The sequence below is a fragment of the Physella acuta genome, unplaced genomic scaffold, assembly GCF_028476545.2.
Source record: "Physella acuta isolate Inbredline_101_S28 unplaced genomic scaffold, ASM2847654v3 ptg000314l, whole genome shotgun sequence".
Lineage (NCBI taxonomy): Eukaryota > Metazoa > Mollusca > Gastropoda > Physidae > Physella > Physella acuta.
In genome coordinates this window covers 817,816-845,525 of record NW_026731833.1, presented here as the reverse complement: position 1 = coordinate 845,525, position 27,710 = coordinate 817,816, and the positions used below count along the sequence as shown (strand labels likewise).

Genomic DNA, 27,710 nt, shown 5'->3' with positions numbered 1-27,710 from the left:
ACTACTTTTTGTATCCATTTAAATAAATCAAGAACAAAGGTCAATACCAGTTGAATATTTAGAAATACAACAGGAATTTAAAATAATGGTTGGTAATAATGTATACATTTATATTCAACAAAGAACAAGATTTAAAATGATTTATGTTATTACATAAGGAATGGTGGGTATTATTTATAGGTAACACAGACGTAATTAAAACTCATCGCTATCAAACTCAATACTTTGCAACAATTAAACCAACACATTTTTAAAATTCAACATAACTTGTTTTACTTGTGTGGTACCAGATCTACAAAAACATGATGCTATTCTACAAGTGTTTTGTATAAACTCAAATTCTTCTTAAGATTTTTTTGAAGTGATGATTGACTCATGTTAACTACTAATATATTAGCTATTAACTGTTACATCTACTCCCCCTGCATCATAAGGCAGGGGTGCAGTTTGCACCAAGTGACACTGTTTGGTGTAATTGTAAGTATTGCTTTCAAAACAATGTTCAGTCCAGTTAAGATAACAAAATAATAGGGGGAGAGGGGTGACACCAAATCAAAAATGCAAAATTGTTCAAAGTGGATAGGGTGAGACCCTCACTTAAAGCACCAAGTGACACCTTCAGTTAAAGTACCAGGTGACACCCTCAGTTATAGCACAAAGTGACACCCTCACTTAAAGCACCAGGTGACACCCTACCTAATGATGCCACTGTTCCTAGGCATGTGCAACATCATTAATTAATGTCCACTTGCATGAACTTGCTACAGATTGTGGTATAAACACATAAAACAGTATAAACACAGGATACAAGCTATTAGTCCTGCATCAGACAGAATGTTTATTTTAGGCAGATAAAACTTAAAAATCTAAGTCAAAATATGTAGAACCTGAAATAGGAACATAAACTAGGAGCTGACCATATTTTTGAGGGTAAATAATGTAAGCTATTTGTATTTAAAACTTTTCTAAATAAAAAAATTTTTTTTGATTAAATAAATCCTATACGAGTCATTATCTATTGCAAAAATCATCTGTTATACTTATAGAGCAAATATGCTCCGCGATAAAAATACTTGTAAAAAAAGCCATTTTGCGGTTGGTCTCTCCAGTAAAAACACTTACTTTTACATTTCTAGTGAATATATAGTGAAGCATTTTGAATTATTTTAAAAACATTTTTTTAAAGAAAAAATTAGTGCTTAGTTCCATAACACTAGTGTTCTATGACACACAATTCTTATTAAGATACTGTTTTTTACAAAATATATTTTTTTACTTTCATTTGGAAAGAAATTTACTTTGGCTATTTGAAAAGACATAGAATACAGATGTTATGACAAAATCACATTCAAGTTAATCTCTAGAATTGACTTTTCTATGTCTTACTAAATAAGACTTCTGATTTATATTTTTTCACAAACATCACATCTATTTTTTATTTTCAAAGTAAATTCCTGTATGTTTTAAATTATACTTAAGTACATACTTTTTAAGACAAACATCATATTTATCTTCAGAATGAAATTTTCTGTCTTACTAAATAATACTTCTGAACAAACTTTACAACAAACATCACATTCATGATCATCTGAAAAGTGGATTTTTATAGTCTTTTAAAATTACACTGATGTAAATACTTTTCATGTCAAACATGTCAAAGTGAATCTTTGCATGACTTTTTAAACTACACTTATGTACATACTTTTTATGACAAACATCACATTCATGTTTATCTTCGGAATGAACTTTTTTATGTCTTACTAGGTGTGATATCCCATTAAACATTTTATGACAAATATCACATTTATGTTTATCTACAAAGTGAATTCTTGTATGTCTTTTTAAACTACACATATGTACATACTTTTTATGACAAACATTACATTCATGTTTATCTTCAAAGTGAATTTTTGCATGACTTTTTAAATGAAACTTATGTACATACTTTTTATGACAAACATCACATTCATATTTATCTTCAGAATGAACTTTTCTATGTCTTACTAGGTGAGATATTTGATTAAACTTTTTATGACAAACATCACATTCATGTTTAGCTTCAAGATGAATTTTTGTATGTCTTTTTAAATTACACTTATGTTGATATTTTTTATGACAAACATCACATTCATGTTTATCTTCAAAGTGAATTTTCGCATGACTTTTTAAATGAAACTTATGTACATACTTTTTATGACAAACATCACATTCATATTTATCTTTGGAATGAACTTTTAGATGTCTTACTAGATGAGATATTTGATTAAACTTTTTATGACAAACATCACATTCATGTTTATCTTCAATGTGAATTTTCGTATGTCTTTTTAAATCATTCATATGTACATACTTTTTATGACAAACATCACATTCATGTTTATCTTCTGAATGAACTTTTTTATGTCTAACTAGGTGAGATATCTGATTAAACATTTTATGACAAACATCACATTCATGTTTATCCTCAAAGTGAATTTTTGCATGACTTTTTAAATTAAACTTATATACAAACTTTTTATGACAAACATCACATTCATGTTTATCTTCGGAATGAACTTTTCTATGTTTTACTAAGTAAGGCTTCTTATTGAACATTCTATGACAAACATCACATTCATGTTTGCCTTGAGAATGGATCTTTTTCTGTTTGGATGCATAATGCTTGGATTTACAAAAACATTTTTTTTCATAAGCATCACATGCAAACTGTTTGCATCCATAAATACTGTTATTAAATAGTGTTAATGCTGATGCAGCTTGCATCTGTCCTGTGTGGAGTTTTATATGCTGTGTAAGGTATTCTAAGCTCACAAACTGTTCATTACACATATCACATTTGTAAATCTTGTTTTGTCGAAACATCAACTGTTCATCAAAAGATAAATGATCTACAAGTTTTGCATTTAAACACTTCAGTTCTTTCAAATCCTTATAAATCAAGAGTGAAATATTTTCAATATGAGCTGTTGAATCTGGTGAATCATTTTGTTGTACGTTTGAATATTCTGGTTTCTCAAGCTTCAAAATGGAAAGTGTTGGTACTTGTGGTTTTATGTCCACAAAACTTGAAAAGTTAGATATAATATCTGGTTTTATTTCCTCACCTGATTCTTGCTTGATTGCATTGGACGATTCTTTAAAAAAATTTTCTTCATCCATTTCAAACTACTTGGGAATTAAAATGAAAAATTTCTGATTATTACAACCCTAAAATAATTAATAACAATTTAGTAGGATTATCTTCATTGAAGCTGAACAAGAATATATTAAATAGTAGGGGTATGAATACAGATACTGTTCAGGAAATCTTTAGGATGAAATAAATTGCTATATTGCCAATCAAGCAGTCAAATCAAAAGTAATGATAAGAATTTTAATATTTTTTAAAATGATAAATAATTTGAATATGAGGTCTTGGGAAATAGAAATGTATGCAGATGAAAAAATTATAAGCAAGATTTAGAATGCTAAACGAAGATGGCGTGGCCTAGCGGTAGAGAGCTAGACTGCTAACTCGAGAGTCTCGAGTTCAAATTCTGGTTCAAATCAGTGGAATGTACTTGAGTCCACCCAGCTCTGATAGGTACCTAACTTAAGTTAGGGAAACAAACGCAGCTGGGCATAGTGCTGTCCTTCGTATGTCTGGGTCATCTTAAGCAGATGAGCTCTACTTCATCTGCCCTATGTGGGGAAATGATGATGCTGATGAGAATGTTAAATTAAAACTTTTGCATCTGTATAAATTCAGTAGGCCAAAAATAAAATAAAATTAACAAGTAGATCAACTACTATTGATTTAATACACATAACACACACATGCTGGTATGGTATGACAATTAAAAAAAAAATTAAAAAATCAAAACAAAGAATACTTACATAGATGAACACTTTACATAATCTGAAAGAGAATTATCTGTTTATCATTGAATGCTATTAGTACATGCTGGTAGAGGCAGGCTTACTAAAAATTAAAATATTACATTAATTATTCACACAGTACATTATATATGTATATATATATATATATATATATATATATATATATATATATATATATATATATATATATATATATATATATATGTATATATATATATATATATATATATATATATATGTATATATATATATATATATATATATATATATATATATATATATATATATATATATATATATATATATATATATATATATATATACCTCTTATTAAATTGCATGCAGATCTTGTATATGGATATATGGATCTAGAATCTACTATAGATCTGTTCTCTATTTTTTCTATACAAATTAATGTGTAGATTCCACCCATGACATGCTCTAATGAGTAATGTTCAAGACTGGTAGAATCTAATTGTTAAATGGAGTTTAATTAGTAAGTAATTAAAGCTAAATTAAATCAATTAAATTAACAATTAATAGATCTATATAAATGATGAATTGATGGATGATAATAGATTAAACACAAGTATGGTTAACATAAAAGCAGTTGTATTTTATTGATGCGCTCAAGTTCGTATCCAGATACTGACTGATAATTCATCATATAACAACTTGACAACAGGGGTGCAACTTAATATTTTTACAGGGCATAAATGCCTGGTTGAAATCCCTGTTTAACTTATTCAGTGGGATTTTGCCATTAAAGACAAGTTAAAAATGTCTGAAGTTCCACTTTGCCACTTCGGGTTGATCCCATTACATTATCTTGGTAGTTAATTCACATTTTGTGATGAAGTTTTTAAAATGAGGAGATCTGATGTTATTGAAGTAGTTTATGAATTAATTAAACATTGGGATCTGGGAGGGGGGGGGGGGGTAGGGTTAACTAACTAAAATACTAGGTTCTAACTAGAAACTTTTTACTAGAAAGTCTCTAGACTAGAAAGAGTCTAGTCTATACTAAGTCTAGATCTAGCTAGTCCTAGACTAGGTCTAGGTAAAGTAGCTAGACTGTCAGTCTAGATCAGTAGATCGGTAATCTATCGTTTTGGGTACGTAAAATCGCCCACAGCTATTAATGTACGAAAAAGTTACCTCATTATCAAGGCTTTAATAGAAGTATATTGTGATATATTTGTGTCAAATGTTATAGATAAATGAATAATAAACCTAAATCAATGGCTAAATATATCAATATAGGCCAGAAATTAACTTTAGACAGCAGTGTTTGCGAGCAAGATTTGCTATATAAAAAGCAGCCATTTGTAAAATAGAGTGGCTTCCCCCTGAATCTCGCGCTATAAGTTAAAAAAAAAAAATTAAACAAGATGGCTGCTATAGTAAATGAACATGGTTGCATCTGTTGGAAACATCGCTAGTCTTCATTTATTACTGAAAAGTTTTAATTCAGTTGTTTAAAAACAGGTACATAAAAAATGAAACTAGGAAACATTTTTGTATTTTTCAAAACATAAATCCTCCTCAAAATGTGAAATAATTATTAACATTTAAGGAGTCACCTGATTTCACATTACTAGTCGCGGGCGATTTTACGTAGATCTACCTAAAACGATAGATTACCCTAGAATCTAGTCACTAACTGAACTACTAGAGTCAAAGTCTAGATTCTAGTTCTAGAATCTAGTCTAGACTCTACAATACTCTAGATATAAAATCTAGATCGAGTATTATATACTATTATTACTATTATACCAATTTTTTAGCATAAGTAACTGATTAATAAGTAGATTCTAGAAATCTAGATCTAGATAATAGATAAAGTTCGACTTCTTGTCTAAAAATCTAGATCTAAAATCTAAGTTAATTCTGATAATTCAGTGTTTGTTTGGTTTAGCCAGTTTAGGGGTTAGGCTGAGTGTTTAGCTTACTAAAACTTAAATTATAAATAGCTTTGCTTTAACTTTAGTTTTGGAGAGACTTTATAGTATATTATTACTAACAAAAGGTAGGGGCCTAATTCATTGTTAATTTTAAAATTGTTAGAAATGTTTTAATTTTAGAACATGCTTACCTACTAAAATCTAAATAATGATTTTTAAAAAATGTATTTTTGTTCACTTAACAATTTCAGTGCAAGGCGGAAGTGACCTTGTTTTCCCGCAATATGGAACTTTTTCTTTATTAAACCCAAAAATAGATTTAGATCCAAATCGGATATTTAATATCGCATTTTAAAGTAATCATTACAAGACCGAGATCTACATTAAAAGTTTAGCTTAACTAAGCTATATATATAGTATATATAGACCCAGTAATTATTCAACCTAGATTAACCATGTTTTAGTTGCATCTTTTTAAAAAATTACTTCCCTCATGATATTCGTTATCGATCTCCTCAGCTTGTGGCGAAGTCAGAGGCATATGCAGCTTTTCGTGTTATGGGTGTGTCGGAGTCGACAAAAAGGCGTAATATAATCTAATAGTCTAATATATATACAGAGTTTCTTCCTGGCATCTCAAATGGGGGGCTAAGCCCCCGCGAATTTTTTTTACCGCCCCCCGAACGAAATGAAATTTATATAATTTATATAGAAAATATATACTTTTAACAGTGTCCGCCCCCCCGAAGAAAGTTTACCCCCCCCCCCCCCCCGAAAATTTCAAGTGCCCCCCCCCCCCGGAGAAAAAAGTCTGGAAGAAACACTGTATATATAAAGTTGGATTCTGTATGTAGGCCCTGTGTGTCACGACTATGTGGCCGCGGACATCTGACCCATGATTAAAAAGAAATAGAGGAAAAAGAGTTGATCGCCATAGTGTGATATATCTAAAGTGCTCATCGTCTAAATAAATGATATATAAATTATTATTGAAGGGGTTATAAAACAATTTTAATTTTCCAAACTTATAGTGTTAATTGTTAATTGTCGGCATGTGCAATAAAAAAAAATTTACATTTAGTCTTTTAACACTCATTACGTCCCTTGATAAATTAGGAAAACACAATTACTTCCCTTTAAAAAAATAATTGTATCGGGGGAAACATTTTTACTGTTTTTGGTGTTGGGAAAAAATAATTACAAAATTAGCGTGGATTTATCAAGTGCAACGCGGTAGGTATTTTAAATACTGCCTTTTATTTATTTTATACACTGAACGTACTGTTTACTAAATATTATTTTAAAACAAAGACACATGACGTAAAAAATACATCTCTATTCGGGAACGGGAATTCCCGCAGGTTAATATCTGTTTTTTTTAAAATAAAAATTGACAATTATCATTTTTTTTAACCTCATTCAGAGAACATCTTTAATCCTACTGATTTAATGATTAATATTTATGAAATGTTAAAAGTTACCATGACCCCAATAAGAAAAAAATGAAAGAACAAATAAATTTACCATATTTTTTTTTGTTTGAGATAATTTTATTTTTAAAATTATATGAATGATAAAATTATTGATACAACGTTGTTAACAATTTTAAAAAAAGCAATAAAGCAATCTTAAAAACTTAAATCATTTAAAAACAATAAAGAAAAACAGCAAATTAAAAGCACAAAATGGTGATTCATTTGTTCTTACATATAATTTATATTATTCATTATTAATTTAAAAAAAAATTAAAATATCTAAATGGTTCAAGTTAAAATGTTGTCCTATCAGCAGTCTGGCTCTGATACCACTATCTGTCTACCTTTGGTATGCTTAATACATAATGATAAAGCTTATTCTTTATTATTACATCACCATTATTATAGTGCAATTAGCATTTGCAACACTGTTAAGCGTATAACAAGTTTTTCATATATATTTTTTAAAATGGTGCAGAGGATTGAAATGCATTTAACTTATTAAATTTATTTCCAAACTGGAAAGTAAGGTTTTTTAATTAGTTCTCATGGTTGTGGATTAGATTAAACTCGTAAATAGAGGTACAGCTGTAAAATTTTGAATTTAAAAAAGGCTAAATGTGACTATTAGTATTATTTGAATTAACAAATATAAGATAATTTTTGACTAGTTAGTAAAATCACATGACAAGATGAAAGTGAAACAGAAAAAGGTCTATGTGCACTTATAATTTTTTAATTTCATGTTGCTTAACAACTAACATCCACAAAAACATCATAATTGATAAAAAAAAAAAATAGTTTGATCATACAACAATTTCTACAATTGAAGAAAAGATGAATTACATTGAAAGTAAGAAAATATTCTAACCAAATGACTTTCTTAGTCTATTGAAATCTACTTCATTTGCCCTATGGATTTCTAACAACAAAAAGAGAACTTTTTTTTTATCATACTCATTTCACTTTACTCAAGAACGAATAATCTTGTGTTGAGATAGAGTACCTTTATGGATAACTGTATTATAACAAACATTGCCCTTTTATGGCTTATAAAAAAAAAAAAGAGTTTTATTATGTTGATATTATCTGTCCCTCCTAACAAATTTTCTTCGACAAACATTGCACTTGTCTGGTTTATGAGATGAATGGGTTTTATTTTGCTTAGATAAGTGGTCACTCTGAATAAACTTTTTATGACAAATATCACATTCATATTTTTTCTTTACAGAGTGAATTTTTCTGTGTCTAGTTAAATGAGTCTTAAGAATAAACATTTTATGACAAACATCACATTTATGTTGCCTAACCCCAATATGAAAACTCTGATGTTGAGATAAATTACCTTTCTGCATAAACCTTTTAGGACAAACATCACACTTATATAGCTTAACTCCAGTATGAATTTTTTTATGTAGTTTTAAACTACAACGCTGGGTAAACTTTTTAAGACAAACATCACATTCATGATTTTTTTCTCCACAATGAATTTTTTTATGTTTATATAAATAAGACTTAAGAACAAACATTTTAAGACAGACATCACACTGATGATTTTTCTCTCCGCGATGAAGTTCCATATGCATATTTAAATCAAACTTGCGGGCAAACATTTTATGACAGATACAGCATTCATGTTTTTTATATCCTGAATGAACATTCTTATTTTCAGTTAAATTATGCATCTTGATAATTGTTTTTTGTTTTGATAATTTGCTATACATTTCAGGATAATCACAACATTTATGTGTCTTATCTGTAAAATTAATTTTTGTATTACAAAGATCACATTTGTTTTGTTTAAGTTCAGGATGAACTTTGGTATGTTTAATTAAATTAGTTTTCATGACAAACATTTTATGGCTAACATCACATTCATAATGTCCTTCTTGAAAATGACATTTACTATGCAGAGATAAATTAGACTCAGTTTGTGTCTCTCCTGTGTGGAGTTTTATATGCTGTGTAATGTGATCCAAACTCACAAGTCTTTGATTACACATATCACACTTGTATATCTTACCATTCTCATGAATTAACTGATCATTTGAAGATAAAAGACCAATGGATTTAATGCATATAGACTTGAGCTCTTTTAAATCATTATAAACCAAAACAGATAACTTTTCTATAACAGCAGATGAAGATAGTGAGTTGATGGTCATATCTTTTAAATCATCCTGGTTATCAAAAAAGGAGACTGTTGATACATCTGGTTTCATGTCCTCAGAATTTGTAAATGTTGAATCATCTGATTTGATGTCCTCACTAGTTGAAGTTTTAGTTAAAATATCTGGCTGCAAATCCACATCATATTCCTGCTTAACTGGTAGTGTACTTGGCAATGTTTTAAAAATAGTTTCTCCTTTCATTTCTCATAGCTTAGCTTAAATATGGACAGAAAAAAAAAAGAAAATAAAGAGATGATTATAAAGATAATAGCTGAAAATTTAATTTATTACATACTGTAGGATAACATTTTAAAGAAAAGTTATATCGAGGAAAAGAACATAAAACAATATACATATTTATTTGATATACAATTGTGTTGACTGTAAAAAAAAACAAACAAAAAAAAACAACCAAACTAACAAGTATTCTAAATGAAAAGATTTTCAAATCTTTATTTTTAACTTAAAAGCTTTTTAGCAATTAACTTTCAAAACAAAAAAGATTCACTCTGTACTTAAGAGGCCTAAGTACATAGATAAAACATCATGTTTATATTTTAAAATTTATAAAAGCTGTATCTTGAAATGTTTAATATAGCAATCAAATTCATTATTTTTTATGTATAATGTTCTACTTAAGTAGTTTTTATTCAATATATAACATTAGACAAGGTTAAAGTAAATATAAAAAAGTAAATATAAAAATAAAATATAAAAAATACAGGCCTATAAAAAATATAAAAAAATATATAAAGTAAATATAAAAATAACTATAAAGCTATGTATTCAATTATTTATTTATTAACTTATTAGTTAATTAAAAATATATAATTAGATATAACCAAAAGGTTTTTATTCAGCTCATTACAACAATATAAAATTATAAACAATATTCACAATATTTAAGTTTAAGATTAAAAGACCAAAAGCAAAATTTATAATAAACCAATTTAAAAAAAATCTCCAGTAGACCTATTACTTGATTACATAGATCTCTAGATCTAGGGCCTAATTATATAATGACTATATAATCAACCCTTACAGTATTGACTTAGATATACTTTTGTGTAAACATTGGGGCTTTAGGCCTAATATATAATATTTAAATATATCAGATATCAATAAGTGTAAACTCTGAATTCAGGATGATCAAGTTTTTCTTTGGTAATCTCATGATAGAGCATTGTTTTCTATACCAGACTGAGAATGGTATAGCAGTAAAAAACAGTAAAACCATGGTGTAGTCTGTCACGCCATTCCAGAATCCACCAGAAAAATTGTAAGCCATATTTTATTTGGCGCCATATTATCTTTATTACATAATTGATTTTATTTGCATTTTAAGTGTATGTGCTAATTATTGCTGCTACTAAACATTGTTAAGTCCTTCTTACTACTTTAGACTTAAGTAAATCTAATCATCTTTACATTTTACTAGGCCTAGATTGGGGTCATCCATTTATGAAGCCCACACGCGCGGGGGAAGGGGGGTCCGAAAAAAACTGACTTTTGTGGATGCATATGGACTTTTATAAGGAAAAAAAAGTGGATTTTTGTGGGGGGTCCCAAAATCTAAAAATAATTGTGGACGTCATAAATGGATGACCCCATTTCTAGATCTAGATCTAATCTAGTTGTCGCAAATCTTCAGCAAGGTTTTTCTTAAAAAAATATTAATTACTAAACACAACTTTATTATTAATATTTATTTAGATTTACTAATTGCTGCTAAGTTTCTGTCAATTAAACTTAAAATGAGTTGAAAAATTAATTTAAATAATGCACTTGACTTTATTTATATTTAGGCCTATAAATATTTATTATTTATATTTCAACAGTCAAATAAACTATGGTAGTTTACAGTAATGAATGTTTACGAAACTCAACATTACCGGATAATTTCAGATGCTATATTATCTTTAATTAATCTTTACTATAGGACACTTTAGGTTTTAGCAAACACCATTATTTTTATCACTTACTACTAGGTCTAGATCTAGCTGGTTTTAGTAGGCCCTATAGACATAGAATCTAGTACAAGATCTAAATTTGGTAACACAGAATTATTGATGAGGCCTAATTATAGGCCTACTCAATACTGCTTACATTAGGAACTAATATATTATTAGAACTAGTAGTAGTTAATTGAGCCCTATTACTATACTAAACTATACTGTAGAAACTGTAGATCCAGCTAGTTAGATCTCGACTATATACTATAGAGGATAATAGGCATATAGCCTAATACTATAATTAAATATAGTATATCGGTAAAGATCTAGACATATTAATGTATATTGTATAGGCCCCTAATATAGGCCTATTATTAATTAATCTAGGCCTAAATCTATGTGAATTCTATATGACTAAAAAAAATTACTAGGCCTGCAAACAATTGTTAAAATTCAAAGATAAAAGATAGTTTACAAAAAAATATTACATACGCTATGCCTAATTACTTTAATAGACACCAGCGAGTTGATGAGATTTCTTCTATAATGTTGTTGACATGGAATAAAAACTCGCTTTTTAGATTTAGACCGTAAAGAAAAAAAAATTAAGCCTAAAATTAATTTAGAAATTTTATATTTTAAGATGCTATAAAAGTTGCAAATCCAGAGAACTTGAAAATAATTTGTTGAGTTTTATTTAAGGCTACTTTTCTATTTATTTTCATCAAGACTAAGTTAAATCCGGATGTTTCACATTCATAAGACAAATATTGATTGGCTGTACAGTAACTTAGTGATCGATAACTATTTGTTTACAAAACTTTGCAGATCAAGTTTTTAATTAACAATGCAAATTTAAACCCCATGACCTAGTTTTTCTATTTTTAGCTTACAATGTGTACAGTAAAATTTATGGCGGCCTATCGAATAGCAGGATGCCATTGTGTATGTCGCCATTACACATGAAAACCAAATTGTTTTTGCTTTTCTTATAATTTTTATTTAGTTACCGAAAATATTAAAAACATCAGATAGGCCTAGATCTACATCCAATCTTTATGCTTTAGTAAAGTCCGAAAAAAAAAGCAGACAGGCAGGATTTTATAACCATATTAATTGTAACTAGGCCGTGCATGATTTTAAAATTAATTTATGGACCTCTCAAATACCTTTGAGACTTTTCTCGCTGGCATCCATTAGATCTTAATTTACTAGTTAGTGTCTAGATCTAGATTTAGCAGCAGTTAACTAGTACTAGACCTAGGCCCTACTAGCTACAGCTAGGCCTAATTCTGAACTAATTCAAATTATTCGGTAATCTATCGTTTTAGGTACGTAAAATCGCCCGCAACTAATAATGTGAAAAACTGGTGACTCCTTACATTTTAATAATTATTTCACATTTTGAGGAGGATTTATGTTTTGAAAAATACCAAAATATTTCCTTGTTTCATTTATGTACCGGTTTTTAAACAATTGAATTAAAACTTTTCAGTAATAAATGAACACCAGCGATGTTTCCAACAGATGCAACCATGCTCATTTACTATAGCACTATAGCAGACATCTTGTTAGTTTTATTTTTATAGACTTTTAGCCGAGATTCAGGCGGAAGTCACTCTATTTTACAAATGGCTGCTGTTTATATTTATATAATAACTTAGAGTCTGTCGGGCCGTTTTCCCCGGAGGTCGGTCGTTTTTAGCGGCGGTTCAGTTTTTACGGAGAGCGCTCCACTAGAAATCCTCTCATTATTTACAACAACAAATATCTCGATTTTTTCTGGCATTCTAAGGCATATTATCCATTTTATTAGCATTTTGCATTAAAATAATGATGAAAAATTGCGAGATTAACAGGTTTTTCATTTGTCGTGGATAGGACCCCTAAAATAAACGTAAAAACCGTCTAAAAACGACGCGTGACGTTTCAGGGTCAGAGGTCAATCCAGCCATCTAAGCAACGCGCCAGATTATAATATATAGCAAATCTTGCTTGCAGACACTGCTGTTTATTAAAGTCAATTTCTGACCTATATTGATATATTTAGCCATTGATTTAGGTTCATTATTCATGTATCTATAATATTTGACACAAACATATCACAATATACTTCTATTACAGCCTTGACAATGAGGTAACGTTTTCGTACATTAATAGCCGCGGGCGATTTTACGTACCCAAAACGATAGATTACCAATTAATTAATGCCTGCCTTCCTATTATTTTATTAATAATTAGATCCTACTCTATATTTTTAATCTATAATACTATAATCATTATTATCTAGATCTAGAGGCTATATCTAATTTCTAGATCTAGATTCTAGTCGGATTTGTCTTACACTATTCTTTAGCTCAGTTGCAGTCTCAGTGTTACACGGTGGTAATAAACTTGTTTTCACGTGACAAGGAATAATAATTATTTTGAAATCAATTTCCGGCCTAACTACAGATTTAGTATCGCAGTTTTATTTATTATTAAATATTAAATAAGCCTAAGGGGTCATCCATAAATGACGTCACACTCGTAGGGGGGAGGGAGAGTCCGTAATTTTGTGACGATGTGTGGGGAGGGGGGGGGGGGGTCAGATGTTGCGACGTCACACTTTTGCATTATAAAAAAGCAATGTTAGAAAACGAATTTTAGACGTTATTTCGAGTTTTAGACAACTGTTTTAATACATTTTAAAAGTTTAGACCTAGACAAGATTTTAGAAAAATATCGATGTTTTAAAAAAATTCAACTGAAATTTTGAGGGGGGTTGTAGGTTGAGGTGTGACGTCATTTTAGGGGGGGGGGGTCTGGCTTTTTGTGACGACGTGTGACGGAGGGGAGGGGGGAGGTAAAAATCGTCAATAAAAGCGTGACGTCATTTATGGATGACCCCTAATTTAAAAAAAAAATATACCGGGAGTGATCTCCCCTAAACTTTCTCGAGTATTCTTATATAGCACGACGAGGGATGGCAACTCGGGCAATAGACATTATTTTTAATCAATTTTTAATTACTTCAACTTTTTAAAATAACAAAATCTCTTAAGAAAAAAAAAGATGAGAATGCCAAGAGTATGGCAAACAAAATGTTTATGATGGTGCAAAATATTATTAGTACTAGGCCTATATTATATATATATATATATATATATATATATATATATATATATATATATATATATATATATATATATATATATATATATATATATATATATATTGTAATATATTGAGAACTGTGAAGTCAAGGGTACTCACTCTTCTTGTATTAGTATTATATTTATAATGTTGTTTTTGAGTGATGCCCCTTGTATTATTGTTTGGTACTTCCTGTTCCTGTTCCATCATGGTGGCTGAGGCCCAATAAAGTTCTATATACAAACAGCATGGTTTCTATTGTCAGTGTTTCAATCTACCTCAATTGGCGACGAGGATAAATCAATCCACTAGAAAGAGCACCTGCTTACTTAAAAAGAAGTTTGCTAGAGCATATTGGCTAAGTATTTCTAGGATAATGGCGCTGTATGGCCAAATAAAAGAATTTGATTCGAATGATGAAACCATTCATGATTATCTAGATAGGTTAAGCTTTTACCTTGAAGCTAACGACGTGACGATAGAAGCCAAAAAGAGAGCTGTTTTGTTAACAGTCATAGGGCCTCAACAATTTAGGCTACTAAAGGACTTATGCGCACCAGCTAGTCTAACTACCAAGAGCTTTAACGAGCTGAGCAAACTGCTAACAGACCACCATGCGCCCGTACCATCAAAGTTCCTGTGTAGAGCCAGATTTGACGGTAGGACTCGTCAACCAAACGAATCAATATCAGAATATGTTGCTGCTTTACGTCATCTAAGTGAATTTTGTGAATTCGGAGACACGCTGTCCGACAGACTATGTGAAAAGTTTGTGACAGGTGTAAATAGCCCTGATGTTCAAAGAAAGTTGCTTCTCGAGTCAGATCTCACATTGGAAAAAGCAATACAACTAGCAACTTCATTCCAGCAGTCATCTGAGGCGGCGAGATCTCTAGCGCCCTCAGGGATCCATGCAGTAGACAGCAGGTTAGTCAACAAACACCAACCCCATCAGAGCATTTCAATTTATGCTAAACAGCCTGCAAATTCAAATCCTAGATCTAAATCTAGTAATAATTATCAAAAATGTCATCGATGCAACGGTCCCCATGCATCTCATCGATGCAAGTTCAAGTCAGCAACTTGTTATAAGTGCAGTAAGCAAGGTCACATTGTCAAGGCCTGCTTTGCAAAGTCTTCGTCTGTTGCTAAATCTAGCCAGTCAAGACAGTACCGCAACCAAAGGCAGCACTATGTTGACTCTCACCAAGACTACCTAACCCAACTAATGAACCACTCTACCTGTGAAATTGCTCAAACTGATTCGCAGCCGGAGTTCAACCTGTTCTCTGCGAAATCAAAAAGTCATGCTCCCATCAATGTACCCGTTTATATCAACGGTAAGAGCATTATCTTCCAACTTGACACTGGAGCATCTCTAACTGTCATCACAAAGAAGGACTTTGACGCTGTCACAGGAGGATCAGTTCCTCTACAACCATGTCACAAGTGCCTAACAACATACACAGGTGACAATGTTCCGGTAATAGGAGAGTGTATGGTTCATGTAAGTTATAATGGTCAAAGTGTTAAACTTCCTCTTCTTGTGGTTGAAGGAAATGGACCACCATTACTAGGTAGGAACTGGTTAGTTGATCTTAAGTTAAACTGGGAGAGTATATTTTCAGTGAACAAAGCAAGAGAATCTAGTTTTACTTCAATAGATAAAGTTGTATCTGAAAATGAAAGTGTTTTTGGTAGTTCAGGATTACTAAATGATAGGACAGTGAAGATAAGCATTAAAGACACAAATCCAAGATACTGCAAAGCTAGAGTTCCACCTTATGCAATGAGGGATAAAATTGAAAATGAGCTAAGTAGATTGGAATCTAATGGCATCATAAAGAAGGTAGACTATTCCGATTGGGCAACGCCCATTGTGCCAGTGTTAAAGAAGGATGGTTCTGTAAGAATTTGTGGAGCAAATAGAGCTAAATAAGTACCCTATTCCTAACATTGAGGACATTTCTTTGAATTTGGCAGGAGGAGACAAATTCACTGAATTAGACTTTAGTCATGCTTACACTCAACTAGAACTGCATCCAGATTCAAAAGTCTATACGACAATAAACACACATAAAGGACTCTACCATCATGAAAGACTATGTTTTGGTATATCATCCAGCCCTGGAATTTTCCAAGCTGTCATGGACAGTATTTTTAAGGATATTCCAAATGTTTGTGTTTACTTTGACAATGTGTACATAACTGGTAAGAATGACACTGAACATTTTAAAACACTTGATAAAGTCTTGAAAATAGTTGGTGAAAAGGGTTTAAAGATAAACAAAGATAAATGTCAATTCATGCTGACAGATATTAGTTTTCTTGGTTATATTTTGAGCAAGCAAGGTATCAGACTTCAACCTGAGAAAACAAAAGCCATTAAAGAAGCACCCAAACCTGAAAATACCCAACAACTAAGAGCTTTTTTGGTCTTAATAAATTACTATGCGAAGTTCATAGGGAATCTGTCTGGTAAACTATCACCACTGTACGAGCTGCTGCAGAAAAAGGCAACTTGGCACTGGGGTAAACAATAAGATGCTGCTTTTAATACAGCAAAAGAAGCTTTGTCTTCTGACACCTTACTAACTCACTATGACCCAGGGAAAAGACTTATCTTAACATGTGATGCTTCACCAGATGGAGTAGGAGCAGTTTTATCCCACATAGATGAAAAGGGTGACAGACACATTGCTTTTGCCAGTAGATCTTTGAACCAGGCTGAGAAAAATTATTCTCAGTTAGATAGGGAAGGCTTGGGCATCATTTTTGGTGTTAAGAAATTTCATAAGTTTCTGTTTGGTAGGGAGTTCACCATCTTTACAGATCATAAACCATTGCTAGGTTTATTTGGGGAAAACAAACCCCTACCTGAGCATGCCTCACCAAGGATTCAAAGATGGGCTATCACACTAACTGCATACAATTATGAATTGAAATACAAACCTGGATCTGAGAATAGTGCAGATAGTTTTAGTCGTTTACCTTTAAAAAACCAAAGCCTTAGTTATGTACCAGAAGATGTATTTGTTCTTTTCACTATCATGGATAACTCCAATATAAATGTGAATGATGTTAAAAGAGTAAACAGGTTCTTAGCCAAATACCGCACAACTCCTCATATAACAACAGGTGTTGCACCATGTGAATTGCTATGTGGTAGGAAAATTAAAACTCATCTTGACCTACTACATCCAACTGTTCAAAGGTCTGTTTCCCAACATCAACATACACAAAAAGTAAATCATGACAAAACATCCATTGAAAGAGAATTTGGAGTTAATGATGATGTGTATCTGAGAAATTATGGGAGAGGGGAAAAATGGATGCCAGGTCAAATTGTTCAATGTACAGGACCTGTGTCTTATAAAGTAAAAACAAATGATGGACTTATTGTCCGTAGACATGCAGACCAGTTAAAAATAACTTGTGCAGATAATAAGTGTGAATCTGTCAATCCCACCAAATCTGAACAGTTCACACCAACTCAGTTTGTTTCACAACCAAGTTCTGTTGATATGAGTGAACCAAGTGGTCTAGAGTCAGAAAATGTAAATTCTGGAATTAATGATTTAGATCTTAGACCTCCTGAGATAGAGAATCCAGATGGTCAGAATCGTGAGTCACCAAATCAAAAGCCACTGAGAAGGTCAAGCAGGACAATCAAAGTCCCAAATAAGTTAGACCTATGATTTTAAAGGTCAAAAGGACTTTGACATCATTGTTTTGTATTTTAATTATGTTGTAACATATTGTGCATTGTTTGTAAGGATGTAATCTACCAAATGATTTAAATTATGTAATGTTCATGTTACAATATAATTGGTGATTTTAGGATACTATCAATTGTTAAATTTAGAGATGTGTTGTTGTTTACTAAGGGTAAAGGGATGTAATATATTGAGAATTGTGAAGTCAAGGGAACTCACTCTTCTTGTATTAGTATTATATTTATAATGTTGTTTTTGAGTGATGCCCCTTGTATTATTGTTTAGTACTTCCTGTTCCGGTTTCCATCATGGTGGCAGAGGCCCAATAAAGTTCTATATACAAATAGCATGGTTTCTATTGTCAGTGTTTCAATCTACCTCAGCTGAGATCTAAGAACAGCAAACCCTGTGGGGCTGGGTATCACGGAGGTGAAAAATTTTCTGGGGAAGGCAGCGGTACTGAATCCTCTTTGGTCTCAACCCTGCTGAACCATGATGGTCATAAATTACATAACATACTATCTCTGCTGGGCTAGGTTCTAAGAACAGTAATCCATGTTACCTACAAAGAGATGACGTTTTATGGTGGGCTAGAAAGAGGTGGGGGCTGGCCATCATGAGGGTTGAACATCAGTATTAATATGTCTGATCACTTCCTGCTGAATTATAAGGGTCTTAAATTATATAGCATGCTACCCAGATCGGCTGAGATCTAAGAACACCAATGGTTATTACCCATGAATTATATTAGCCGTTTTAGTGTGGGTTTTGTAGGAGTTAAGTGGTCTCTCGCTTGTTAGCGTAGTGTGGTTCTACTAGATCTATTGCTACTAAATCCTGTACTTTACTAGAGAATCTAGAATCTACACTAACCAGATCTAGATAACCTATAATATATTTCTGCATTTTATCAGATTCGTCTACTTAAACTCTAAATGCAAACAGTATTACTAACAGTATTTTTATTTAGAATTTTCGGTTACATATTTATATTATCCACGAAACTGTCAATAACAATATAAGGATCTTCAATTCCTAAGAGTTCAAGTTTTTTAACGTATTTTTCTAACGTATTGTACTTTTTCCGCGGGTGTCGTTCTTTACATACAGTGAACACGTCCAGCGCTGGTGAACAGCTGATTGTGTTTACGTCTGGTGTACACCACCGTGGCGGCGGACGTAGGTATCATGTGATTTAGGTCAAGTGTTTGCAAGGACTCTATACGATGTAGTGTTAACATTAATGTTAAATAAAAGTATACCAAAGAATGACACAGTTTTAAAAAGAAATGCATTTAAACTTATTAATATAAATGCAGAAAAAAAACACAAACATAAGATAAATCGAACACGGGAAACCATAACATAGCAAACCTCAGTGGTTAAACATTTTTGACCGGCTTGCCAGATATTTGGTTTTTTCCCCACAATTTTAGGCGGATAAAAGTGATAGATTAAAAATAAGAGTTTTTTAAAAAAAAAAAAAAAGGTATAAATGAGATATAGCCCTAAAAGCAATTTTTTGTGATTTGTTGTTTGCAATATATATTGTTATATATATATATATATATATATATATATATATATATATATATATATATATATATATATATATATATATATATATATAAATTCATTTTTGCACTGTGCCCTTTTTCTTCTAGTTCCGCCACTGACCTAAAGACAGAGCCATTAGGGTTTGGAGAGCCAGAGATAGAAAAGTGCATGGTTAGATGAGACAAAGTATTTCTTAATCAAGAGTTGCGGCATCACAGTTGATGTTCTCATAATTTTCTGCCATCTTGCTCGGTCTTCTGCTCCTTGGTGTCCTCCTTTCAATGTCGTCTTTGTCTTTCACGTCGTCTCCCTCTTGGCACCTCGCTCTGTATTATTGTTTTCGATAGGCCTTTGGCTTGCGTGGCACGCCATTAACATCTAAGTTGTTTTGTTTGGCTATGCTTAGTATGTTCTCAAAAAGGACAATACCCATGAACCTCTTCATTTCTAATGTGATCTCTGTATTATATATTATATATGTATTGTATGGTGACAGGACAAATGATTTCAGGATAAATGATCTCAGACAAAATATCTCAGACAAATATCTCACGGACAAATGATCTCGGGACAAACGAGCTCAGGACAAATGATCTCAAGGACACATTATCTCACGGACAAAAGATACCAGGACAAATGATATCATGGATTAATGATCACAGACAAAATATCTCAGAAAAAATATCTCACGCCAAAATGTGTACAGTATTTGAGATTATTTAAGCCGATTTTAACATTAAAAAACTGTCCTAACGATTTTAGTTGCATTTTTATGGCGCCTTGAGTCGCCGCTCCCACCGAAGAGATGCGTGTAATAAACTCTGACCGCGGTGTGCAGCCCCACTTCGCTGGCCCGAGGTTGATACCTTAGGTTGTCCTTGGCCGAAAGGGTATCCAAGACTGGGGGGGGGGGGCGGACGACGACTGACTCGAACGACATGTTGTGTGCTCGTGTTTTGATGGTGGGAATAAAAGTTAAATATTAAGTAATATGTAATGAATTAATTTGAGAGTAATTAACTATCCTTCAATAATGAGAACATCATCAATAAAACATGTCAAGGTTACATACAACAGCACGACACGAGTCTATATTTGTTTACGTAACAAGGAATATATTAATCTAATTTAAATAAGTATTATATAATGACTTAATATTAGAGTAATTAACTACTCTTCAATAACGAGACCCTCACGATTAAAATATATTTTAAAGCGTATTATTATAATGGGTTTTATTTTATTTTAGTTTTATTTATTTATTTATTTATAAACATTTTCCACAACACTAATACTCTGAAACTCCAAATACACTACATCATCTCCTTGTACAGACCAGCATTGATTTTATTCCCGTATCTTTTAGAATCCATTAAATCACCAGTAGAAATATCAATGGCTAGAGCTTACACCCCTAAGTCGCTACTGTACATAACACAGATATGAATGATGGATCGGATACCCGTATTACAAAATCATATAAACCTAGCTGTATTTGTATGTTTTCATTCCAGTAACATATTTCCTATGTATTTATCATTTTCATAAAGGTTTGACTTAAAATTATTTAAATTAAAAAAACCCATCGTTTTGTAAGATAGAGCCAGGAGGAAATGATGCAGGTTCTTATGAATAACAATAATACCCAACCAGTGGGAACGGATTAACTATTAGAACAAAAGAAAATAAACACTTGTTTCCTACTTGCCTTAGCCTCACTGTTCGACGCTTCAGATAAAGAGATTAGAGGATACACTTTGCTAACAGGCAGTAGCATGGCTTTGGAAGGGTAATCCAGAGTGTAGCGTTGATAGCTAGGAATAGTAGGTTGGTATAATGGAAGCCTCAACGAGATTATACCGATGTAGGGTGAGATAATAGAGAGGTATTATGATGTTATTTTTTATTTGTTATAGTGAGATAAGAAGAAGATAGTAATAGTGTGGTAATAGAGGGGTGTTGATGTGGCTATGGTGTGGTAAAAAGGTAGATATTAATGTGGTTATAGTGAAGTAATAGGTAAGTAATAATGTTGTTGAGGTGAGGTAATAGACAGGTAATGATGTGGTTATGGTGAGGTTATAGGTAGGTAATAATGTTGCTATGGTGAGGTAATATGTAGGTAGTAATGTGGTTATGGTGAGGTAATAGACTGGTAATAATGTTGTTATGGTGAGGTTATAGGTAGGTATTAATGTTGTATGGTGAGGTTTTAAAACCTTCACGACTGTCCATGTACTTCATTAGCAACAGATATAAATGTACTAAGGATGGGGTAATACGGAGGTAATTATGAGAATGATACAGTTAAAGGTGTTGTAAGATAATGGTGAATTTATTAGGGGGTAATGGTGAGGTTATTTTGAGGTTACTGTGAGGTAATGATGAGGTTAGTGTGCGGTAATTACGAAGTTTTTTTGAAAGGTAATGGTGAGATAATGGTGAGGTAATGGTGAAGTAATGGTTATTTTGTTAGGTAATGTTGACGTTATTGCGTGATAATAATAAGCTTATTGTAAGATGATGGTGAGGTAACTATGAGGAAATTAATGAAGTAATGAAGTAGTGATGAAGTTGTTGTGGGGAAATGTTGAGGTAAGGGTGCGGTATTGTTTTTTTGTAGTTAAGTGTGAAGTTGTGAGGTAATCGGTAAGTTGTAATATGTTAATGGCAAATTAATTTCAGAAAAGCCTTCACGTATTCATAAGACAATAGCAATAAAACCGTCACTTGATTATTGTGACGTATTACAGATGGGTGTATGACATTATCACACCCCCACTTCGCCTGTTCCCCCAAGACATCGCCCCCCCCCGAAATGACCCTTCCCCCCAGTCATTACACCGTGTCTATTACTCCCCCCCACAACCCATAAAACCCTGACAATAACGCTTACCCCAAGCACAAGCCTACAGCCAACACTAGCCCAAATATCAATCCTAACACCAAATCTAAACATATCTAATTCTAACCTAAACTTACCCTCACTCTCTCTCACTCTCACCCTAACCCTAACCCTAACCCTAACCCTAACCCTAACCCTAACCCTAACCTTAACCCTAACTCTAACCATAACCATGACCATCGCCATCGCCATCACCATAATCCTAAACCTAACCCTAACCATAACCATAACCCTAAACCTAACCCTAACCCTAACATTAACAATAACCCTAACCTTACCGAGTTTTAGTATTGATTGTTGTACATGAATAATAACAAACACCTACACACACATGCTTGCACGTAGCTTTACTTGTACAAAAGGTTGAAAAAAATCGTTGGATTGTCGTGTTGAGTTAACTCTTCTCGTGTAGTCTACATAAGCCCGTAGCTAGACAAAATCCGGTATTTGTGGGCGAGTTAATCACGTACGTTGAATAGGCAAGTAATTATATAAATACTTAACTATACATTTATAAATGTATACATACTAACATACAATATATATATATATATATATATATCTTGAAGGGTGAGTATGTATTGGTGTCAATATCCAACATAGGTTACGTATCTTTACGTAATACTAGCGACCCATACACAAAATGCTGTACATTTCAATCTAAGAGATTGCCCGAAAACGCAATGTTTTTTAACACTTATGGCTAGCTGACTCGGGTTATGAATAGTTAATTTTGTTGCAGCTATAACGAAGTTAAAAGATGAGTGAACTGCACTATTTCTAAAATAGGGCATCTTAATTTTTATCACGTGGCATTCTAAATCGTACATTATTTTGTTTGGTAATTAAATCGAGGACTATTTTCATGTTTTATAAGTTTTCAAAGACTATTCACTGAATATCAACTATGAAATGCCTTTAACAAAAAAATCAATAACAAGTTCAAGCCATACATTATTTTCTTTTTCTTCTTCTTCTTCTTCTCCTACTTCTTCTTCTACGTTCTTAATTTTAATTCATTGTTGGTAAGGATTCCCTACAACACAATTACGTATTACGTTGCAATTGTTTATGCAGCCTGCTTTTATTTTCCATTGTCTTTGTCTAACCAATAACATCTTTGGATAACCAAGAACAAAGTACAAGTCAGCAGTTGTTTCTCTCAAGGTTGTCTCTCATAGAAGAATTGATGTCCCCATCTGTTTGGGTGTTCGAACTCGAGACTTCTCGATTCAGCAGCCATGAGCTTTACCGTCTCCAACACGCCGAACTCTTATTCAAAACCATACTAAACATTGTTATTTTGTTTTATACAGGCTATAAATATGTTCAAGCAATTTTTTATATTGTTTGCTGTTGTGACGTCAATAGTGGAGTCGAAACAATGCCCGAACTTACTACCAGGACTCACAAAAATTATCAAGGGAGTGGACATATCAAAACTTGACCTTTTACCTCTGGACTTTAACAGTGACGATGGGATCCTCAGTCCGGTGTTCCCGTTGACGTGTGATCAAGGGAATACGTGGAAAAGTCCAAAGGGCATCAATTACGACATGCCGGATCAGGTCTATGTTTCCAATTGTGATAATAAATAATTAGTTTTAATAACAATATTAAAATCGATTTAGAAAATTACTTAATTTTATACGATATGCTGTATCAGGTCTATGTTTCCAATTGTGATAATAAATAATTAGTTTAAATAATAATAAAATCTATTCTGAAAATGAATGATATACCAAATGCCGGATCAGGTATATGTTTCCAATAATGAAAAAAATATTGCTTTTACTAACAATAATAAAATCTATTCAGAAAAGAAATCGTATACGGTATGCCGGATCAGGTAGCCTACATGTTTACAAATGTCATTATAAGTTGTTAGTTTATACTGAAACCTATTCAGGCAATTAACTGTATACGATTTGCTAAGTCTAATAAGCAGTTAATGTTGATCACAATGATTAAACCTATTCAGACAATTAACCAAATAAGATATGCCGAATGAGGTTTACGTTTCTAAGTTATTCAGAGACTGTGATAAGCAGTTAGTGTTGATCACAAATAATGAAACTATTCAGAAAATTAATCAAATACGATAGGCCGTATCAACTATGTTTGAAATTGCATCAAAGGCATTGATAAAACATTATTACGTTTAATCGTAGTCATGAGATTTATTAAAATAAATAAAAAAAGTTTTAAGAACTTATCTTCGTTTCTTTATTAAAGTTGAAATTCGTTCAGATATTATATAAAGTAACATTTTATTACACCTAACTTTTTTTTTAGTTCCGAGAGGCCATTAAAAATGTAATGGATGTTTAACTTGATGAGAACTAATGAAACGGTGCGGTTGCTAGGTGCAGACATGGATGTCTTGAACGCGGAACCCGTGCTTGAGTCCGTTGAACGTCACAGAGTGAACTCATTTCAAATGGGTACCTGGCTCAAGTTGGAGAAAGTAGTGGCGGCTGAGCGTAGAACTGACTGCACTATCCTTCATATACCCCACTTCACCTACCATATAGATTTTTGTTTCCTTTAAGAAAGCACACGTCGTGTTTTGATTGTTGTTTCTCGTTTCTTGCATAAGTGCTACTTTCTTGTGCCAATAGCATTAAAATGTATACTTTATTGTAAACAATTAAACGTGTTAAGTATCTTATGTAAATAACTATTAGTTATGCTTACTTTTGTTTTTCAAAAAACGACCAAAAAGATTATTATCACCCTGAAACCTTTTACACTCCACAAACAAAACTATAACGTTACGGTAAAATACAAACGTCTTAAATAATAAATATACTTTAGCTAAGCCTTGACGTCTCAATTATACATTAGTTAAATACGAATAATTCATCAAAACTATAGAATCTCAAGGTGAAATAAATTCTTGCCATTTGATTAAAATAATAATTTGGTATAACGGCTATAAAAAATGTTGTAACATCGTTTCCTCGTCAAACCATTCAATTAAAACAAAATATTAAATTAGCTGTATGAACGAAATCTAATCTTATTTCAATGATTGAATTTTATTTGCCAGATTTGGGCAATCGCCTCGGTACCGGGTGGGTATATGTCCTCTGAGGTCAGCACATTCCAGACCTACAGCGAAGTCAGAGATTCTATGAGTGTCAGCGTTGGTCTAGATATAGATTACAGGTTGTTCGCTTTCTCCACAAGTTCAACCTATACGAAAATGCAATCTTTAATCACCAACAGTTCAAAGTATCTGTCGGAAGTTACGGCATTCACCGGGGCAACTCGTGTTGATGTTCTCCCACCTGAAAAATTAGAGTTGGATAGTAATACACAAAATTTCATTGACAACATGCTCACAGGGACCTACGAAAGTAACCAGCAAGCTTATGACACTTTTGTTAAAGAGTACGGTACACATTACTTTGCAACGGGCAATTTTGGAGGCTATGTTAGAATGATTTTTGAGGTAACCCAAGACTACTTTTCCAGTAGAAATGAGGTCGACATTGAGACAAATGCTAAAGCTTCATACGCGAATATGATATCCGTGAGTGTTGGTGTCTCTACTTCAAACGCAAAAATTGACGAGTCGTTCAAATCAGGTACTAAAAATACCGTTAAATATTACGGAGGCAATACAAACTACCTCAACAGCCAAGACGGCTTTTCAAAATGGCTCCCAACTGTAGAAAACGATCCGTGGTTGTTCTCTGGCCATCTAAAACCAATCAGTGACTTGATTAAAAACTCCACAAAGAAGTTATCAATAATACAAGCTGTTGAACGGCATTTGATAAGAAACTATCTCGACGAATTACAATCTCTGGTTAACGCGGCTAAAAAAAGGTCTGATAATTTCATAATCAACAATTTTACGAACCGTATCAATGAAATAAAAAGCAGAAAAGATGCTGACAGAAGTATTGTTATTGCTTTTTCAAGTGATCTGTCTGAATACATGAATGTCCCGCTTTGGTTTCTGAGCAACACAAAGATGTGTTTGCATTGGTCGGCAGTTGGCGATAAAAATCAATGTGGAGGTCCAAACGTCGAGCAAGAACTATGTGCTAACGTTAACAAAATGACGGACTGGTACCACGACGAGACAGATAAACGATCCGGTGGTTGTAAGATGCAATGGGCGGTCTTTTCCTCCGGGACTGATGCCCCACATTGGCTGAGTAAGGTACAGTTATGCTATCAATGGGACGTAATCAAGGACCATATTCCAAACTGTGGTTTTAGCCTGGACTACGTAACCTGCGCAGACTTAAACAAATACACGTATGAGTACGTTGACGATAGTTCCAATAATAAAGGGGGTTGCCAACTGCGATGGATGCTTCAGATTCCAGACGGAGCTCCTTATTGGATGCGAGCGATGCAGTTGTGCTTCAACTGGGAATCTGAAGGTGACGTGGGACAATGTGGTGGAGGCGCCCCACTAAAGCAATGTGTACTGGCCAACCAATGGACGCAGTACTACGTGGATAACACGGATGATCGAGCAGGTGGCTGTAAGATGAGCTGGGGACTAAAGACATCCGAGTAACTTCATACCGTTTTAGACAACGTTGCTAAAACATTCTATGCAGACATAAAATTTTTAAGGAAAACCTTGCTTTGGAATACTTAGTTAAAACACTTTACGAAGATCTCGTCATAACTTTATTAAAGAATACATTGTTTTGGAATATCCTATAGAAAGACTATATCCTTACCCTGAATAATTAAATTTGAATCAAATGCAAATAACTAAAATGCATTGTAATTTTCATTTATTTATTTAAAATGACTACAGTTTACGGCTATAAATATGGCCGAATGATAGCGTGCTAATTACTAATCTGTTACGTCTCCACCAACTAATGTTCATTTAGGAGCAGGACATTACTAGCTGTTGATATTTAAGAAAGTAAAATAAAGAAAGCGATCTTACATTTAGATTGAGTGCTTTTTCATTCGCGGCTAACAACCACATTAATTTGTGTAACCCTAATAATTTTCTTCTTCATCATCCTCGTT

At 32.5% G+C, this 27,710-nt stretch overlaps 3 protein-coding genes across 3 annotated transcripts; 1 reads left to right on the top strand and 2 right to left on the bottom strand.

Moving 5' to 3' along the window:
* Window positions 1–660: 660 nt before the first annotated feature.
* On the bottom strand, window positions 661–3,902 carry LOC131940269 (zinc finger protein 883). The gene is made up of 2 exons (XM_059298910.1): window positions 3,877–3,902; window positions 661–3,165 (listed from the first exon to the last, which is right to left on the bottom strand). Exon 2 carries the CDS (start codon window positions 3,157–3,159, stop codon window positions 1,585–1,587), a length of 1,575 nt encoding a protein of 524 aa, XP_059154893.1. The 5' UTR covers window positions 3,160–3,165; window positions 3,877–3,902; the 3' UTR covers window positions 661–1,584.
* A 4,441-nt stretch (window positions 3,903–8,343) lies between these two features.
* LOC131940260 (zinc finger protein 540) lies at window positions 8,344–13,785 on the bottom strand. The gene is made up of 3 exons (XM_059298896.1): window positions 13,728–13,785; window positions 8,800–9,644; window positions 8,344–8,520 (listed from the first exon to the last, which is right to left on the bottom strand). The coding sequence occupies exons 2-3, from the start codon at window positions 9,628–9,630 to the stop codon at window positions 8,344–8,346; spliced, it is 1,008 nt and encodes a 335-aa protein (XP_059154879.1). The 5' UTR covers window positions 9,631–9,644; window positions 13,728–13,785.
* A 10,252-nt stretch (window positions 13,786–24,037) lies between these two features.
* Window positions 24,038–27,420, top strand: LOC131940271 (perivitellin-2 67 kDa subunit-like). Its single transcript, XM_059298912.1, has 2 exons — window positions 24,038–24,262; window positions 25,747–27,420. The coding sequence occupies exons 1-2, from the start codon at window positions 24,251–24,253 to the stop codon at window positions 27,235–27,237; spliced, it is 1,503 nt and encodes a 500-aa protein (XP_059154895.1). The 5' UTR covers window positions 24,038–24,250; the 3' UTR covers window positions 27,238–27,420.
* The last annotated feature ends 290 nt before the right edge of the window (window positions 27,421–27,710 follow it).

Bases quoted from the DNA above. Each gene is read 5' to 3' on its own strand.
- LOC131940260 (XM_059298896.1), bottom strand. From the start codon at position 9,630: ATGAAAGGAGAAACTATTTTTAAAACATTGCCAAGTACACTACCAGTT. The intron at 8,521-8,799 runs GTCTGTCTTAAA...TTTATTCTTAAG, and splicing joins AGAAAAATCATCAGTGTGAT to ACTCATTTAACTAGACACAG.
- LOC131940269 (XM_059298910.1), bottom strand. From the start codon at position 3,159: ATGGATGAAGAAAATTTTTTTAAAGAATCGTCCAATGCAATCAAGCAA.